The following is a 19920-nucleotide window of genomic DNA, read 5'->3' as shown; positions in this document are numbered from 1 at the left end:
AAAATGCACATGACAAATGCCTGTCTCGAGCCTAACCAATACCCAGTGTCCCAGACGTCTGTCTCTATATGTGCTCACGGTACTTAATCAATGTCCTCCACGTCTTTTCTTTAAGTCAAAGCATTATAACCCAAACAATATTTCAAAACATAGCGAAGGGAGAGAAAAAACTATTTTCCGTATTACGATGTGTTGTACAGAATATGAGATGCCCTTTTTCTAGGGCTTCCAATGGTCTCTGCGCAAACATTTCTTTAGTCACCATTCACTCACTCCTGATACAGAACCTACAAAATCTTCTCTGACCTTCTTGGTTTCCAGATAATTTCACCAAAATTACATTCTTGATAACGCATCAGCAATTATATTATCCCTCCAAGCAATATGAACAACCGTTTAAGTTTAAGGCTGTTTTAGTAAACTCCATCAGGACAGTCTGGCGCTCGAGTCTTAAATTTTTTCCACAAAAGCCATGGGGTTATGGCCAGTATATATTAGTGTTTCTTTATAGCCATGATGGGCATATTCCTCAAAATGTTTAAGAGCCAGTAACAATCCCAGGGTTTCCTTTTCTACCATAGAGTATCCCTTTTGATGCTGATTTAATTTTTTTAGAAAATATCTCACTGGCTTCTCTATGCTCGATTCATCTTCTTGAAATAAGATCGCACCCACCCCCAAGTCACTAGCATTTACTGCCACCTTGAAGAGTGAAGTTAGGGGCAGCTAACACCAGTTCATTAATAAGGATTGCCTTCAGCTTCTCAAAAGCTGTCTGGCACTCTCTTGACCATACCACCTTTGCTTTCTTTTAGAATAAATCTGTTAGTGGAGCAGTTATGAAGTTTGGCACAAACTTAGGATAGAAGCCACACAACCCCAAAAATCTTATGATTTCCATTTAGTTTTAGGGGTAGGGAATTCCACCAAAACCTGTACTTTCACTGTTCTTGGCAACACTTGCCCTTGTCCTATGATATGCCCTAGGTAAGTTATTTGCGCTCAAACTCACTCTTAGCAGGGTTTATTTCTAGATCTACCTACTGTAATCGTTTAAATAGGGCTTCCAATTGTTTTAAATGATCTTTCCAAGTGTTGCTGTAAATCAATACATCATCCAAGTAAACTACATAGTGAGGAACACTGGTTACAACATGATTCATTAGTCTTTGGAAAGTGGCTGGTGCATTTTTTAAGCCCGAATGGCATCATTTCGTCCCTTGGTTGAAATGTTCAGGTCTCAGCTTGCATATTTGACCATTCTTTCATCTTCATTTGACAAACTTTCTAAGATGCTCTTGAGCCACTTTGCAGGCTCCCCTGAGCTGTTCCTGGAACATGGACACAATCTAACATAGAGGATTCATCCCTCTGTCCTAAAAACTTTTCTTTAATTAATTTCAAAGGGCCTCTTATCTCATGTCCATAAATTAATTCAAAAGGACTAAAACTGGTAGATTCATTTGGTGAATTTCAGGTAGCAAATAAAATAAAGTCCAGTCCTTTGTCCCAATCATGGGGATACTCATGACAGCATGCATTAATAATTGTTTTGAGTTTGATGGTACCTCTTAAAAGCCCCCTGTGTCTGTGATGATATGCTGTGGACTTTAACTGTTTTATACCCAAACTATTATGTTTTGAAAACTTTTAGATATAAAATTGGAACCTTGATCCAACTGGATCTCTATCGGTAATCCATAGAGTAAGAAAATTGGGTTAACTTCTCTACCACTACCTTAGATATAATTGCTCTCAAAGTGATGGCCTCTGGAAATCCAGTGGTCATATCCATAATAGTAAGGATATACTGGTGTCCCTCTTTTGTTTTCGGTAACAGTCCCACACAGTCCACTAACGCCCTACTAAATGGCTCCCCAAAAACTGGTATGGGAATTAAGAGTGCCAGTTTGACTGTAGGTTGTGGTTTTCCCACCATCTGGCATGTAAGGCACATTTTACAAAACTGCACCACGTCCTTGTGAAGACCTGGCTACCAAAAACGTTGGCTTATCCACATCTGAGTTTTCCGTATTCTTACACGTCCTGCCATAGAAATGTCATGTTATTTCCTTAATATCTCTTTACGATATTTGGGTGGTACCACTATCTGATGAACAGCCATTCGCTCTTCCGCTGCAGGTCTGTGAGGAGGTCTCCATTTCCTCATCAGAATCCTTTTTTACCGTAAAAACATTTCGGAATTCCCTCAGCTTCAGTTTGGTCTGATTGTGCTATCTTACTTAAGCCTGGGTCGGCTTGTTGAGCCTCGATTAGAGAAGATTTACTAAACACTTCTTCCGGATTATGAGTCCCTGAAGAAAATTTTGGCTGACCGCATATCTGTCTGTGGTATCACTTTGACCTCCGATGATGAACTTTGCTTAGTCATTGCTCAGGCCACCACACTTGAAGGAAAAATTCCTGGAACCTTTTCCTGTAACTGCTCAGTCTCTTTAACCTCATTTGGGCTTTCCTTAATTGTGAGAGAAGCGACTACCTTTGCTCCTGTTAAATTATTTCCAGGAGTCAACAGGTAACTTCTGGACAACCATTACCATCAGTGTCCCAGACATCAGGTCACACTCCAAAGTGTGCATCCGGTACAAAGGTACGGGTATATAATCCATGCCAATACCATTTATTAGAAGTTTGGCTTTTAATGCACTCTGTGGTGGAAAAGTTATGCCTTTCCCCAGCAAAGTGTTTGAGTGGCACCCATATATCTTAATACAATTACAGGTTTAGCCATCTCATTCGAGGGATAAGGCGTTGCTTCTCAGCTCGGCAAAAATTCTTTATAATGCTCATGTATCCTATTCACCTTCCCTGAACTCACAGCAGTGTTCACACTCAGTCTCACAGCTGTAGCTAACGCTGCAACATCTGTTGTATCTTCAGTCAAGATTCCTTTTTCTGAATCGTCCTTACGTACCCCAATAGGTCCCATGGATTTCCCACGCAACTCCCAGCAGTCTGCACTAAGGTTATTACAATGGAAACACCTAGACCTTCGAATATCACTTCTACCCTCAGCACCTTCCTTTCCCATCTGAGGAGCTCCTCCCAGGGCATTCCCAACTGTCCCTTCGCATCCCTGGCTTCTTGCCCTCCTTAACCTTCCCACGTTCTATCCTTCTTGGTTTGTAGAGGTGACGGAAAAGGGGTTTGGATTTATGGACCAGCTCAATCATCAGCCTCTCTGCTGCCTGTCTAGCTGTTGCAACCCTCTGGTCTTCAACATGGGTTCTAACTATTGGATTTTTAAAACCTTCCAGGAGAATTATTTCCCTAAGAACTTCATTCATGGCATCTACCCTGTATGCCCATAATCCAACGGTCAAAATTACTTTGCTTTACCCTCTCAAATTCAGTACAGGTCTGCCCAGGCGATTTCTTTATGTATTGAAATTTCTGCCTACACACCTCAGGGACCAACTGATACACACTAAGAATAGACTTTTTTGCTGATTCATAATCCTTAGAAACCTCTTCTGGAAGTGATTCATAAGCATCATGAGTTCTGCCCATCAACCTGCTTTGCATGAGCAGTGTCCAGTTTTCTTCTGGCCACTTCAATTGCTTAGCTGCTTTCTCTAACGAAATGAAGAATGCCTCTACATCCCTTTCCTCAAACTTTGGAAGGGATTTTACAAATTTAAATGCCTCTCTACTGGTCTTTGGGTTGGGGGTAGTTTTTTCATCAGAACTTCCCTCAGCATCTGAGGTCTCTTTTTTTTAAATTCCAACCTTCTAAGCTGGTATTCCCTTTCTCATTCATTATCTCTCCCCTTTGCCGCTCTTTCTTTATCCTTCTCCCTTGCCTGAAATCCCAGTTCTAGCTTCTTATATGCTCTCTTTCCTTTCCCTCTCTCTCAAGCCTTTTCAATTCCAATTCTCTTTCCTGTTCAAGTTTCTCCATTTCTTTTATTCATGTTAAGCTACTTCATTTACAACTGAATTCCAGCTAACTCAATTGACTCACCCCCTGGAGAACATGGTCTCTCTTATATTCCAATTTCAAATGCTGCGCTATTACCTCAGTTATGTCTGCTTTCCTTACCTAGACAGTTAATTCTAACTTCAGCTTATCCACCAATTTCATTAGCTTAGCCTTGGTTACTTTTTGTAAATCATTCAGGGATAAATCTTCCATCTTTAGAGAAGTCTGAGCAACTTCCAAAGCCATTTTAGACCATAAGACATAGGAGCAGAAATTAGGCCATTCAGCCCATTGAGTCTGCTCCACCATTCAATCATGGCTGATAAGTTTCTTAACCCCATTCTCCCACCTTCTCCCCGTAACGTTTGATCCCCTTACCAATCAAGAACCTATCTATCTCCGTCTTAAATACACTCAATGACCTGGCCTCCACAGCCTTCTGTGGCAATGAATTCCATAGATTCACTACTCTCTGGCTAAAGAAGTTTCTCCTCATCTCTGTTCTAAAAGGTTTTCCCTTTACTCTGAGGCTGTGCCCTCGGGTCCTAGTCTCTCCTACTAATGGAAACATCTTCCCTACGTCCACTCTATCCAGGCCTTTCAGTATTCTGTAAGTTTCAATCAGATCCCCCCTCATCCTTCTAAACTCCATCAAGTATAGACCCAGAGTCCTCAAACGTTCCTCATATGTTAAGCCTTTCATTCCTGGGATCATTCTCGTGAACCTCCTCTGGACCCTCTCCAGGGCCAGAACATCCTTCCTGAGATACGGGACCCAAAATTGCTCACAATATTCTAAATGTGGTCTGACCAGAGTCTTATAGAGCCTCAGCAGCACATCCCTGCTTTTATATTCTAGTCCTCTCGAAATAAATGCCAACATTGCATTTGCTTTCCTAACTACCGGCTCAACCTGCAAGTTAACCTTAAGAGAATCCTGGACTAGGACTCTCAAGTCCCTTTGCACTCCAGATTTCTGAATTCTCTCCCCATTTAGAAAATAGTCTATGCCTCTATTCTTCCTACCAAAGTGCATGACCTCACACTTGCCCACGTTGTATTCCATCTGCTACTTCTTTGCCCATTCTCCTAACCTGTCTAAATCCTTCTGCAGCCTCCCCGCCTCTGGTTTACTAATGTATAAGAAACCTGGTATCTATCCATTACCAATTATTATTATTCCACATACAATCACCCGTTGTCCACATTTCAAATCCTGGGTGGGCCCCCGATCTACGTTACAACTGGATGGGAGGAGTTTCTCTAGCACCACTACTCCACAGGTCGCACCATAACGGTAAATGTTTTATTCACACACCAAAATGGCCAATTGTTTACTTTGGCTATCAGAACCAGAATAAAAGAGACTTTAACCAGGCTTCTTTCAATAAACTCAGAATTATTGATTTATTATGAAACAAAATTTCTTTTTAAAAGCAAGTTGCAAAAACTAGTTAACGTACAATTTGTAATCCGGAAGCAAAACTATATACCCCTTTAAATCTCAATACACATACACACAAAGGGCAAAACAAATGGGGTCTCTGCAGAGGTTTGCATTTAAGGTGGGGGGGGGGGGGGGAATCCTTTTGACCAATGGGAAAACTTTATGAAAAAGGATAAAGTTCGAAGGGTTTTAACACCGTCCATCTGTCCGTCCGTCCCTAATGCGGTGTTCCTGCTTGCAATGGCAGATACTGGTCACAGTAGTTATCTGGAAGTTCTTTCCAAAGGAAAGTTGGCGTGGGAGAAAGAGCGGGATCAATGTCCTCAAGATCACTCTCTCACCTCAGCTTCAGATTTCCAAATACAGATGAGTTAAACTGAGGTGAGGATTTCTAGCTGGATACTGATAACTACACTGAATTCCAGACAAGACAGGGAGAGTGCGTGTTGGGCAACCCTCTCCTTTTCAGTTTATTCCTAAACTAAGTCCAAAAAACAAGTTCAAAGTAGAAATCCATCTCAGCCAGATGGTTTCCAGAAAATCACCAGCCTCTGAAGGCAGTAGATTTCTCTCCAGCAATGAAAGTTCAGATAGACTAGTTCTCATCTCAAGTGCCTTGGTCATTTAGCTTAAGTCATGTGACTTCTCAGAAAAGGCCATTTTCTCAGTCCAAAGTGAACTTATAACCTTAAAAAAAAAACAAACAAACCCAGGTCAGTTCCCAAGAAAGCGTCCAAATAGTTCAATGCCCTTCCAATGTTTAAAAACATACTTCTTGGAGATATGCATTCATAACACCACCATTTTGGAGAATCACTCTCTTACCGTCACACCAAATCACCTTAACCTGACCATTCCACTCTTGATGACCTTCTCTTTTAGAGTGCACTTTAATCACTTTTATATACTTTAATCCTGGGGATTTAGCACCTCGAATGGTCTTATATGATGCCTAGGAGCACTCAGAATTTTCATTTCATACTGAAGAGAAATGTGTACAGAAAACATGGAACTAACAGCAGTTACTTTCTAGGCAGGTAGACTGTCAGACAGCACATAAGGAAATTTGGAATTCCTCTCATAGACCAATTGATAAGGACTACTCCCCCAACCATCTGCAGCAAATTCTTTGCCAGTTGCCACCCGTGCCAGTTGTTAACCTGCAGTTTGATTGATCAGCTAAGATCTTATGTAACGTCTCGTTGAAAGAAAACAGGCAGTGATCAGAGTCCATTGCTGAAAGGACTTTCAGCTGTGTTCATGACCACAATGTTCATATTTTCACACAAGTTTCTAAACTCATCAGCAAATTCTTCCCCACTGTCAGAGAGAAATTTAACTGGTGCTCCGAGTCCAGTCCCTATCCATTTTTCTCATGACTTTATCTACAATCACCCTTTTGTCCTTACCATGTTTTACTGTAGAAAGATTGAATCTGGTTGCCATGTCTATAAAACATAAAACAAAAGTGTCTCTTTGTCCCTCGTGTTTAATCGATGGATACTATTTCATTACAGTCTTGTGCCAATAGAAGGAATTCAATGGACGTGGTGGCATCCACAATATATATATGTTTCACATGTGTCACATTTTTCATTAGTCTCTTCAACTTACCTTGGAAACTCATAACCCCACACCTGCATCTTTAAGTAGGATTTTTAATCTGCAACAAAAAGGGTGAGCAAATTGTCTATGTAACCTTAAGGCAATTTGCTTCTTTCCTCTCAGATTCTTATACCTGATGCCATTAACACTTCTTCAGCATTTGTAAGAAATGTCAGGTTTTGTTAAGTAGATGCAATAATGCCCCATTTGGGTAAACTGCAGCCAATGACTTTCCAAAAACAATTGTTCCATGTCTAGTTTCATTTGTACCTTTTTCATGGAAGGCTTGCTCAGCAACAAGGGTATCTTAATGGTACATCAGTACTAATAAAGTGGCTTACTCCACCTATTTTGCATAGAATCACCACTCCCATTAGTGGCCTCAACATGTTGTCATCCCCGAACCAAGTATAACTTCCATACTTCCTGACCTTACTTCGATCTTTACTACTGCGTGAATCTAACTAACATCTTAACCAATTTATTCCACACACTGTTGAGGTGCAACCACAAATGAACACTGCACAATTAAAATGAATCCGCGACTAATACACACATACACTAAGCTTCTTGTGACCAGCACAATTCCCTCAGATCAATCATGATCATTTTCAACTTCCACATTCTGTGTCACGCATCGCTTTGAAAACCCTGCTGTTCCACTTTGGGCAGTTCATCATAATCATATCTCGAGTCACACCTGAAGTACCTGATAACTGTTCCCCAGGGCATTCCTGGGGTTCATTCGTTGATTATTGCTGCTCCAATCCTGTCATCTGCTGTGGTATCCAGATCTTCTAGAAGGGCTTCCATCCTCATTCCTTCTGCAACCCTTCTGTTGTAATAACGTCTGCATCCCATACCTGAACGATTGTGAAAGGCTGCAATCATCTAATCCTCCAATCCTCTGTCACCACGGAATGTCCCATTTGTGCTATCAAGGCTGCTGGAAATGACTGCTTCCCCAGGATTTTTTTTTTTAAAAGCAGCAAGCATTTAATCCAAAAGGGTGACTTTTTCTGAGAACCGAATGCCAGTTAAGACCAAGAACCCATCCATATGCGACATTTCAGCACAATCCAACAATTTAAATGTGGACACCAAATAAGGAATCACCAAACTGAATTTCTGCAATCTTTTATATAGTCTGTTAAAATCTATGATTTATTCCTCTATGGAATGACCATCCGTCTTTCAAAATCTATCAAAGTCTGACCATGCCTCATAGGCATCTAACAGATCAGCTTTTTTGTAAATTTCATCCATGAAGCCAAATAGAAGATCCAAACCTTCATCAGTATCCAACTGATACGCATCCAGTCCACAAAATACTTGTTTCTATTTTTATTTTCGTTAGGAAGTGACAATGCCAAGGCCATACTTTGTTTCCTCTTCAATAAGGACATAGCCCGTGTCCACATATTCACTTCATTTTCTACTGGTCTGAGAACATCAGTGGGTAATCATATCTTAACAATTTATACTTGCTTTCAGCTATTCTTCACAAAAGTAACTCAGATTATAACCTTTTGTCTGATTTTTTTTCTTCTTACGTTTCCAAATTTCGCCTTCAGGCAAATATTCCCTGCTACCATGTTAAACTTCTGAGAGCCAGATAGTGAAGTAGGAAACCAGCTGTCAATCTTTTACTTAATACTAAATTTATTTACAGAATGCAATATTACAAATGCTTCCCTCCTCCTGAACTGAGGTACTTAATGCTCAAGGCACTCAATCAATGCCCTCCACCTGTACATCTTTCAATTTTAATAATACAATTAACAGTGAAGACGTGCTTGTTGGTAGCATAGGAAAAGGCGGCCATTCAGTCCTTGAGCCAGCTCCTCCATTGACTTAGATCATGGCTGATCATCTACCACAACTCTACTTTCCTGCGCTATCCCCATATCCCTTGATGACATTAGGATTCAGAAATCTATCAAATTCTGTCTTGAACATATTCAATGATTGAGCTTCCACAGCCCTCTGGGGTAGGGAATTCCAAAGATTCTCCACCACCTGAATGAAGAAATTCCTCCTTATCTCAATCCTAAATGGCCTGACCCTTATTCTCAGACTATGCCCTCTGGTTCTAGGCTCACCAGCTAGGGGAAACATCCCATCTACTTCTACCTTATCATGTCCTGTAAGAATTTTGTAAATTCTAATGAGATCACCGCTCATTCTTCGAAACTCTAGAGAATACAGGCCCAGTTTCCTCAATCCCTCCTCATAAAACAATCCCGCCATCCCAGAGATTAGTCCAGGGCTCTGGTGAATTTCTGTTGCACTCCCCCTATGGCAAGTATATCCTTCCTTAGATAAGGAGACCAAAACTGTACACAATACTCCAGGTGAGGTCTTACCAATGCTCTATACAATTGCAGCAAGACATCTTTACTCCTGCACTCAAATCCTCTTGCAATGAAGGCCAACATTCACTTTCCTAATTGCATGCAGCACCTGCATGCTAGCATTTAGTGACTCAAGAACAGCACCATCCAGGTCCCTTGGGACATCAACACTTCCCAACATCTCACCATTTAAGAAATAATTCTGCCTGTTTTTTCTACCAAAGGAAATAACTTCACACTTATTCACATTCATCTGCCATGTTCTTGTCCATTCACTTCACTGTCCAAGTCGCCTTGCACCCTCCTCACAACGTACATTCCCACCTAGTTTTGTGTCGTCAACAAATTCATAAATATTACATTTGACCTCCCACATCCAAATCATTTATATAGATTGTCAACAGCTGCGGCCCCAGCACTGATCCTTATGGTACCCCACTAGTAACGACTTGCCATCCCGAGAATGGCTCATTTATTCCCGTCGCATTCTAAGATCCACACAGTGCCATGCGCCGCCATATGAACACACTCAACCTCTCCCTCCAGCAGCACCGCCGCACCCTTTTTCAAAGCTGCGCGTGCCCCCAGTTTCATTTTATTCTTCGTCTCATCCGACGCCTCAAAAAGAAACTTTTTCTCTTTCTCTCAAGTGCTAAGGGACGCAAGCTCCAACAACTCATCGACACCAGCACCAATCTATGACCCTCCACCCCTGCCTGTCCCTCCGTCCCCACCCCATCTTCCAATCCCAGCCCTGGCCGTGTATTCACTAAACCCCCTGACCTTCCCCTCTCCGACGCTGAATGTTCAGTGCTCAGCAAAGGACTTAGTTTCATACCCTTACGCCCTCATCTCAATGAATTTCGGGCTCGGCACGATGCTGAACTCTTCTTCCGCCGTCTTCGTCTCCGTGCTCACTTCTTTGGGCAGGAGTCCTCTCCCCGTTCAACGGATCCTTTTACCCACCTCCAATATTCTCCCTCCACCTGGATCCCTCCCTCTGGATTCTTACCTTCTCTTGATCTTTTCATTGAGAACTGTCGGCGTGACATTAGTCATCTCAATTTCTCTGCTCCTCTCACCCATTCTAATCTGTCTCTCTCTGAACTTACTGCACTCCGTTCTCTCAGGTCCAACCCCAACATTGTCATCAAACCCGCTGACCAAGGGTGGTGCTGTTGTTGTCTAGCGCACTGAAATCTACCTCGCGGAGGCTGGGCATCGACTCGCAGACACTTCCTTCTACTTCTCCCTGGACCATGACCCCACCACTGAACATCAAGCCATTGTTTCCAAGACTGTCACTGACCTCATCTCCTCTGGAGATCTTCCTCCCACAGCTTCCAACCTGATAGTTGCCCAACCTCGGAGGGCCCGCTTCTACCTCCTACCCAAAATCCACAAACAGGACTGTCCCGGCAGACCGATCGTGTCAGCCTGTTCCTGCCCCACGGAACTCATTTCTCGTTATCTTGATTCCCTTCTCTCTCCCCTTGTCCAGTCCCTCCCCACCTACATCCGTGATTCCTCTGACACCTTACGTCACGTCAACAATTTCCAGTTCCCTGGCCCCAATCGCCTCCTCTTCACCATGGACGTCCAATCCCTCTACACCTCCATCCCCCACCAGGATGGTCTGAGGGCCCTTAGCTTTTTCCTTGAACAGAGGCCCAAACAATCCCCATCCACCACTACTCTCCCCCGTCTGGCTGAACTTGTTCTTACACTGAACAATTTCTCCTTTAACTCCTCTCACTTCCTCCAAATAAAAGGTGTGGCTATGGGTACCCACAGGGGCCCCAGCTATGCCTGTCTCTTTATGGGGTATGTGGAACATTCCTTGTTCCAGTCCTACTCCGGCCCCCTCCCACAACTCTTTCTCCAGTACATCGATGATTACTTCGGTGTTGCTTCATGCTCTCGCTGGGACCTGGAAAAATTTATTAATTTTGCTTCCAATCTCCACCCCTCCATCATTTTCACATGGTCCATCTCTGACACTTCCCTTCCCTTCCTTGACCTCTCTGTCTCAATTTCTGGTGATAGACTGTCCACCAATATCCATTACAAGCTTACCGACTCCCACAGCTACCTCGACTACAGCTCCTCACACCCCGCTTCCTGTAAGGACTCCATCCCATTCTCTCAGTTCCTTCGTCTCCATCACATCTGTTCTGAAGATGCTACCTTCAAAAACAGTTCCTCTGACATGTCCTCCTTCTTCCTTAACCGAGGTTTTCCACCCACGGTCGTTGACAGGGCCCTCAACCGTGTCCAGCCCATCTCCCGCGCATCCGCCCTCACGCCTTCTCCTCTCTCCCAGAAACATGGTAGGGTCCCCCTTGTCCTCACTTATCACCCCACCAGCCTCCGCATTCAAAGGATCATCCTCCACCTTTTCCGCCAACTCCAGCATGATGCCACCACCAAAAATATCTTCCTTTCACCCCCCCGGCGGCATTCCGTAGGGATCGTTCCCTCCGGGACACCCTGGTCCACTCCTCCATCACCCCCTACTCCTCCCAATGCGGTCTCCTCTACATTGGAGAGACCAAACGTAAACTGGGCGACCCCTTTGCAGAACACCTGCGGTCTGTCCACAAGAAAGACCCAAACCTCCATGATGCTTGCCATTTTAACACTCCACCCTGCTCTCTTGCCCACATGTCTATCCTTGGCTTGCTGCATTGTTCCAGTGAAGCCCAACGCAAACTGGAGGAACAGCACCTCATCTTCCGACTAGGCACTTTACAGCCTTCCTGACTGAATACTGAATTCAACAACTTTAGATCTTAAACTCCCTCCTCCATCCCCACCCCCTTTCCGTTTCTTCCCCCTTCCTTTTGTTTTTTCCAATAATTTATATAGATTTTTCTTTTCCCACCTATTTCCATTTTTTTTAAATCTATACCTTTTATGCCTTGTTAGTCTTTCCACCCCACCCCCACTAGAGCTGTACCTTGTGTGTCCTGCATCCATTCTTAATTAGCACATTCGTTTAGATAATATCACCACCTTCAACACCTCTTTGGTCTTTTGTCTGTGACATTTTTTGATTATCTGCTCCTATCACTGCTTGCTTGCCCCTACAACCACCTCCCCCCCCACTTCTCTCCCCCCACCTTAAACCAGCTTATATTTCACCCCTCTCCTAATATTACTCAGTTCTGTTGAAGGTTCATGAGGACTCGAAACGTCAACTTTTTTCTTCTCCGCCGATGCTGCCAGACCTGCTGAGTTTTTCCAGGTAATTCTGTTTTTGTTTTGGATTTTTAGCATCCAAGTTTTTTTGTTTTTATCATTTATTCCTATTCTGTTTTGTCTATGTTAACCAATCCTCAATCCATACCAGTATATTATCCCCAATCCCACGTGCTATATCATTCTGAAGGTGGTGGAACTTGTGCAGAGTGACCTATTGAATGTAGAGACTGGTGAGGTAGAAGGTGAGGGACAAGAAGAATCTTTTTATGGTTCTGAGAGGGAGGGGAAGGGGTGAGAGCAGAAGTGCACAAATAGGACATGATCATGGGCCATCAGCCACGGTGATGGGGAATTCTTGGTTTAGTGAAAAGGAAGACATATCTGACACACTAGTATGGAAAGTGACTTGGTGAACAGATGCGAAGGAGTTTATTGAAAATCAGGAGTTAGGGATAAGAATGAAAATCTGGCAATATTTTATCCCACCTAAGTCCACTAGATTTATGAAACAGGGAAATTAGTTAAGTTTCAAGAGAGACGAGGAGGATTTTGAAGGATGTGATAGAAAGACGAACTTGATCTATTAAAAGAGCGATATTTGTTGGAAATGAACTTTCAATTTTTCCTAAAAATTCTTGTTCCAATTACTAATAAAAAGTTCAATTTTCTATTTTATGACAAGCACTTATCTTCTCAATAACTTTATAAAAGAACATGCCCAAAAGGGCAGGTAATGCTGCGTGTTGAGAAATCCCATCGGTGCAATAAAGATGTTTATTAGAGATTGGGATGATGTTCTTTTCTGGGCAGAATACAAGAAGCCTCATGGTATAATTGGGTTTAAGTGCTTGATGCCGACATTGGATACTGAATCACCCACTCTATGGTCACTTTGATGTTGCTGAGCACAATATTCATCTCAAGAAAAAATGTATAGTTCATAAGAAATGAAAAGAGGTGGGGGTGGGGAGAAGATGGGTTCACTCAGAAATACAACAATTCACAGAGACATAACACAGAGACATAATATAGTTTAGAAGCTGTAATAAAATTTGAAGGGTTGCAATGTGGTCAAATACAAATGCAGAAAAATCATCTGAAGGCTAATATTGTCAAATTTACTTTAGTTAAACGCATTCTCACATAATTTAACAATCCTGCTTTATGAAAACCGATAGGGAGATATCACATTATAAATGTTGAACCAAGCTAGCAGTTTTCTCTGCACCACCATCCCACCAGAAACAATAGCTGATATCAGCAGCCTCCATAGCTTATTTTTAGAAGATGAACACACTGGCTTAATATGCTCAGTATATCATGAATCCAATAAGCTGTGATGTTGGCAGTAGAAAACAACTCAACATGGAAGTTTATAAAAACACAAAAGATCAAACCTAATAAGTGGGTTTGAGCAATTAAGCATGACCTTAAACAAACCACATTACATTAGTTTATTTTTTTTTAAAAGTCTTCTTTTGAAGATACAATACTCAATTAATGAAATTTATAAGGAATTGAGTCTCCTTAACTTCAAAATTAAGCTGCGAATTACTTTAGCAATCCACACAAATCTATTACTTTAATTACTAAAATCTGACTTCTGTACCAACAAATGCAAATTCAGTACCAACCTCTTGCTCCCGTTGAAATATAACAACTCTGCCACCTTTGTCCCCAGTCGCTAGTAGGTCTCCAGAGTAGTTGAATTCAACAGTTGAAATTATGTCTGCTGTAATGGGAGAATATAAAAACTTAGTTCTGAAAATATCTCCTTCAAGAAATCTGGAAATGTAATTTTGGTGGTTTCAGCTCAAGTTCAAAAACAAATAAAACTTAACAATTAGCTTCCAGTATGAGCAAAGACACTTCAACTTTGAAAAACATAAATGTACAGCATCCTCTCCTTAAAAGGCAACATACCTCCAGTGTTCTAGTTAACATTTATTCCTCGACCAACTTCAGTAAAACAGTTTAATGGTATTGATCACATTGTTATTATGGACCTTGCTATGTGCAAATTAATGAATGCATTTCTCTACATTACAACAGTGGCTACCCTTCAAAAGTAATTCATTGACCAAAGTCCTGGACTATCCTGGCATTAAAGGCAAAGTGGGTCAAGCATAGTCAGTCAATGACAGAGACTGATGCACAAAATTTAAGGGACTGCTAGAGGCCACTACTGAAAAAGTAAGCTTTTTTTAAAATATAAAAGAACTTATCTGAATACAGATCCAGGAGGAGTTTGCGTGCTTCTCCTAGTGCCCAATGCCCAAGACTATTGGCACACCCCAATTGAACCATCCTCCTCAAAGAATCATAGAACAGTACAGCACAGGCCATTCAGCCCATTGAGTCGACACCAACTTGTTCGAAGAACAATCCAGTTAGCCCCACTTCGCTTGATTTTTTCCCTCAAGTATCCAGTTCCCTTTCACTTGCTTCCTTCAATCCCAGGGCCTACCTGAGGGCAGCTGTCAGTGACATGAAGCATGCACTACAGCTTGCTGCTTGTGTGTATGAGGTCAAACGTCCAATATTGGATGTGCCTTAGACGTACCTATTCCAGCGACAGGATCTACCTATCCTTGCACATAGAATACACCAGCAGGCTGGCTCAATGAATTTATAGGCCATGATATCCTATCCTTTACATTCACAATTGAAAACAAATTTCTGCTTACATAAGATTTGCTACCTTGAGCCAGTCAATAAAACAGGTAACAAAGGCCATAAGAAGAAATAAACGTCTGCCCTATGTCTTGTGATTCCATTAAAGATGATTCAATTGTTTAACTTTCATTCCTTTTGAGTGCACAGTGATGGCACTGCTTGTGGCTTTTAAGAATCACAAAAAATTTCCTCTCTTCCTCTGCTACAAACAATAAAGTAATGGACCTTATTTTTCATTAAAAAATAGCACAATTGCTTAAATACTACTCCTAGATTATCTTTAGGTTCATCACCCTTCACTATTAGAGTTCCACCATAGAACACTGCCAGTAAACTGTGCAATCTGGAATGAAATTCCAAAAAAATACAACTCCATTGCAGTTTCAAACAAAAATACAACAAGCAAAATTAAAATCTCATTCATTTGGATCACTATTTCCCCCTCCCTCAATCCCTCTGCCCAGTAAACTGATTACACCCTGCAACTGATCTTTTTACCCCCAATTCAGATTATTTACTTCTCTGTGGACTGAATAAAGTGGTGAAACAATCATGACACCTTTTACCTTTCAATCTGCAACAAGCCTTGAATTTAACCTCATTGACCATACACTGTCTTCAGTTGAGTCAAGTTTTCACAAGCAAAATAGTTCTCAATCATCTGCACATTTCCTCCTCCCCTAAATATTTACATGTATTGCAACTAGAAAGGGATAGTTGATCACCTGTGCTACAGAATCTGTATTTTCTCCACTGAGGCTTAACAGATAATAGATATCAAGTAGGGAATGCTGCAATCACCCACACTATGCGTTAAAGCTGGATTCACAAAAAAACCACGTGGTTGCTTTGAAAAACATGGTTTGCAACATTCATCTTAAAAAAAATACCAGCTTAAAAAAATAGGATCTTAACAGTCTTTACATGACCATACTGGTGGAATTGATGCTACTTATCATTAAAATATGTTGTTGAACCATAGCATTTAAAACATGATAGGGATTCATTCCACAACATAAAATAGCACTCCAAACAGCCAGGTAACAACTCATAACTTGAACATAAATACACCACCCATATTAGCTTCCTGCGTGTAATCAGGGTCTCACACTCAGCTCAATCCACGTATTAGATTATTGCTATCAATTTATTTTGTATCTGATTTAAAATTTAAAAATTAACTCAAGCATTTAAATTTTCTGCACAATTATGAGAAACTCAAACTGTCAATTGGATTTATTTAATTAAACTAACAACTAAAATCATTTTTTAAAATAATGAAACATGTAATTAGGATAACCATCATCCTTTAATTTTGAGATGATTTGAATTTGGCTTCCTGGTCCTGGTCTCAGATGATTGACTCCACCATTGTTATTGGTGTCCCAGGTTAAAGAGACCATCATCAATTTTGGATAACAAATTATTAGGAGGTAACTACTCTATTTACCCATTTATCACTAGTCTCAAAGTATATTTGGCCAAATATGCAATCATCACACATGGTCTCGTATGTGACAGGTCAAAGGGGCCAGTTTCATGCTAATTGGAGGTGAAGCTTACTGATGCTTGTTCAGAAAGTGAGCTTCTTCTCCTCTCTGGGTATTAATAGAGACAAGGGGCTATTGTTTCCTTTCCTACCAAAGAAAGACCTGCATATATTTTAAGCTCAGTGGGAGGTACTACCTCCAAGTTTCAATTTTCTCTCCTCTTTCACAATTTTTTTCTGATGGATTGGGATACTCTATTCAAAAGAAAACCAGATTTTTTGGTCCATCACCCAGTTATTACAATGCGCACAGTTAAGACAAGAGCTTGAATGTGTTTTGTTACAACAAAAGAAAAAATTCTCCCGCTCATGCACAATAATGACAGCACTCCACCTAAGTATTCAGGCAGCATTCATTTGGTGGATGGGCCCCCACTGCTTAACACTCAGATATCTGAAATGTGAACACATGAAAGTCAAACTCCTAGTTTATATTCATAGTCACAAATAGAATATGGTACGTGAGCATTTAGAGGATTATCTCTGACTTGTGAAACTCTCGATTTGAACAATACAATTTTATCAAAAATAAACCGGTCAATAATGCTGCGCATGCACTCCTAACATTTAGATACACATACATTGAGTTACTTTTCTGAGATCCATTTTAGCTACAAGCTGTCAAACTGAGTGAATTCTCCACTTTAAACCATTAAAAGCAGAAGATAGGATGTGCGAGGCCATGTTGTAAATTACCATTGTAAGGCTGAACAGTTCCATGGCACGCACCCTCCCTTCCTGCATCCCCCACAGCCCAGAATAAACCATAATAAAAAAGGAAAACTGCTGGAGAAAGAGAAGAGAGAAACAGAGTCAATGTTGAGTCCAATGTGACTTTTTGGGTCTGAAGAGAGGTAGAAATGTGATGGGTTTTATGCTATTGAAACAAGGAGGAGGTGGGTGGGGGGTGATCAGATAGGACAACATGGAAGGTCAGGGATAGATTTGAAGGCAGGAGAAATTAAATGACAAAGATATCATGGAACAAAAGGCAAAGGAAGTGGTAATGACTGTAGTAAAGAAACACAGTACTGGTCCAGAGTAAGTATTAATAGCAGAATTAAGGACAACTCCGTCTGCAAGTAAAACACGAAAACCAGATACAGACTGGCACTTGGCAAAAGAAAAGGAATCAAAACAGAGAAACGTTCATGGTGTGAAGTTGTTGAACTCAAGGGGGCTGTAAAGCACCTTATCGGAAGAGGAGGTTCTATTCAAGTTTGCGTTGGGTTTCACTTAACATTGTAACAGAGTGAGAACAGAAATGTGAGCGTGAGAGCAAGGTGACAACTTAAAATGGCAAGCAAGCAGAAGGTTGGGGTCATGCTTGCAGACTGGGCAGGTGCAAAATGGTCACCCAGTCAGTGTTTGGTTTCCTCAATGTAGGACGCTGCATTGTAAGCAGCGAATACAATATGCTAAATTGAAATTAGTACAAGTAAATCGCTGCTTCGCCTGGAAGCAGCATCTGGGGCCTTGGATGGTGAGGAGGGAGAAGGTAAAGGGGCAAGCGTTATACTTCCTGCGATTGCATGGAAAAGTGCTGTGGGAAGGGGATGAGGTGTTGGGGTGATAGAGGATTGGACCAGGGTGTTGTGGAGGGAATGGTCCCTTTGGAATGCTGAGAGGAGGGAACGGTGTGTTTAGTGTAGCATCTCACTGGAGGTGGCGGAAATGGCAGAGGATGATCCTTTGAATGTGGAGGCTGGTGGGGTAGAAAGTGAGAACAAAGGGCTCTGGGAGGGAGGGGAAGGGGTGAGGGCAAAAGTGCAGGAAGTGGATAGGACAAGGTTGAGGGTCCCGTCAACCACAGTGGGCAGTGGGGGAACAAATCCTGGGTTCAGGAAAAAGGAACATATGTTGGAAGTGATGTTGTGGAAGGTTAGAAACGTGAAGGAGAAACTGGAAGAATGGAATGGCGTGCTTACGGCAAGCAGGACTTGAGGAAGTGTAGTTAAGGTAGCTGTGGGAGTCAGTGGCTTATAAATAAATATTAGTAGACAGCCTATCCCCAGAAATGGAGGCAGAGAAGTCGAGGAATGGATGGATCATGTGAAGGCGAGAGAAGGGTGGAAATTGAAAGCAAAATTGATGAATTTTCCAGTTCCAGATGGGAGCAGGATAACAATAACTAATACAGTTATCGATGTACCGAATGAAGAGTTGATGTAGGGGAGGCCTAAGTAGGACTGGAACAAGGAATGTTCCACATATCCCACAAAAAGACAGGCATGAGTAGGGCCAATGCAGGTACCCATAGCAACATGTTTTATTTGGAGGAAGTGAGACAAGTAAAAGGAGAAATGTTTTCAATGAGAGAACAAGTTTAGCCTGGTGGAGGAGGATAATGGCAGATGTGGAATGTTTGGGCCTCCAGTCAAGCAAGAAGCAGAGAACCCCCAGACCCTCCTGGTGGAAGATGGAGAGAGGTTGGACACAAGAACTAGGAGCAGGAGTAGGCAATTCAGTCCCTCGAGCCTGCCCCGCCATTCAATACGATCATGGCTGATCTCATTTCGGCCTCAACTCCAATTTCCTGCCCTCTCCCCTTTCAACCCGTTACTAATTAAAAATCTGTCTATCTCCTCAAATTTATTCAGCGTCCCGGCATCCACTGCACTCTGAGGTAGTGAATTCCACAGATTCACGACCCTTTGAGAAAAGTAATTCCTCATCTCTGATTTAAATCTACCACCCCTTAGCCTAAAGCTATGGCCTCTCGTTCTAGAATGCCCCGCAAGGGGAAAGATCCACTCCATGTCTTTGTTTATCCCCTTTAGCATCTTGTATACCTCAATTAGATTGCCTCTCATCCTTCTAAACTCTAGCAAGTATAGGCCTAAACTGCTCAATCTCTCCTCATAAGACAAGCCCCGCATCTCTGGAATCAATCTAGTGAACCTCCTCTGAACCGCCTCAAATGCAACGACATTCTTCCTCAAGTAAGGGGACCAAAACTGTGCACAGTGCATACATAGTGAGGAAGTGGTTAGGAATGGGAAACTGGAAATTGTTGAAATGGCATTGCATGTCAGAAGAATCATGAACATAATTGAGAAGAGACTGGACGAAGGGAGAAAAAATAGAGTCAGGACAGGAAGAAATAAGTTTAATGGGGCAGGAACAGGTTGAAAGGATAGGT

General features: G+C 41.9%; 1 protein-coding gene across 8 annotated transcripts in view; it reads right to left on the bottom strand.

Annotated features, from left to right (window-relative positions):
- The window catches only part of ppp2r2d (protein phosphatase 2, regulatory subunit B, delta), a 73430-nt gene that overhangs the window by 21057 nt on the left and 32453 nt on the right, over positions 1–19920 (bottom strand). For 7 of the 8 annotated variants that reach the window (XM_078564903.1, XM_078564908.1, XM_078564902.1 and 4 more), the window contains one exon: positions 14188–14285. In XM_078564903.1, the coding sequence (XP_078421029.1) occupies positions 14188–14285 (98 nt within the window). Of the gene's footprint in view, positions 1–14162; positions 14286–19920 lie in introns of all 8 variants that reach the window. The other variant, XM_078564906.1, reaches the window with a different exon arrangement.

Source organism: Cetorhinus maximus, chromosome 20 (genome assembly GCF_964194155.1).
Source record: "Cetorhinus maximus chromosome 20, sCetMax3.hap1.1, whole genome shotgun sequence".
NCBI classification, from domain to species: Eukaryota; Metazoa; Chordata; class Chondrichthyes; order Lamniformes; family Cetorhinidae; genus Cetorhinus; species Cetorhinus maximus.
The sequence above is the reverse complement of the archived record's forward strand: the minus strand, read 5'-3'. Positions and strand labels throughout refer to the sequence as shown.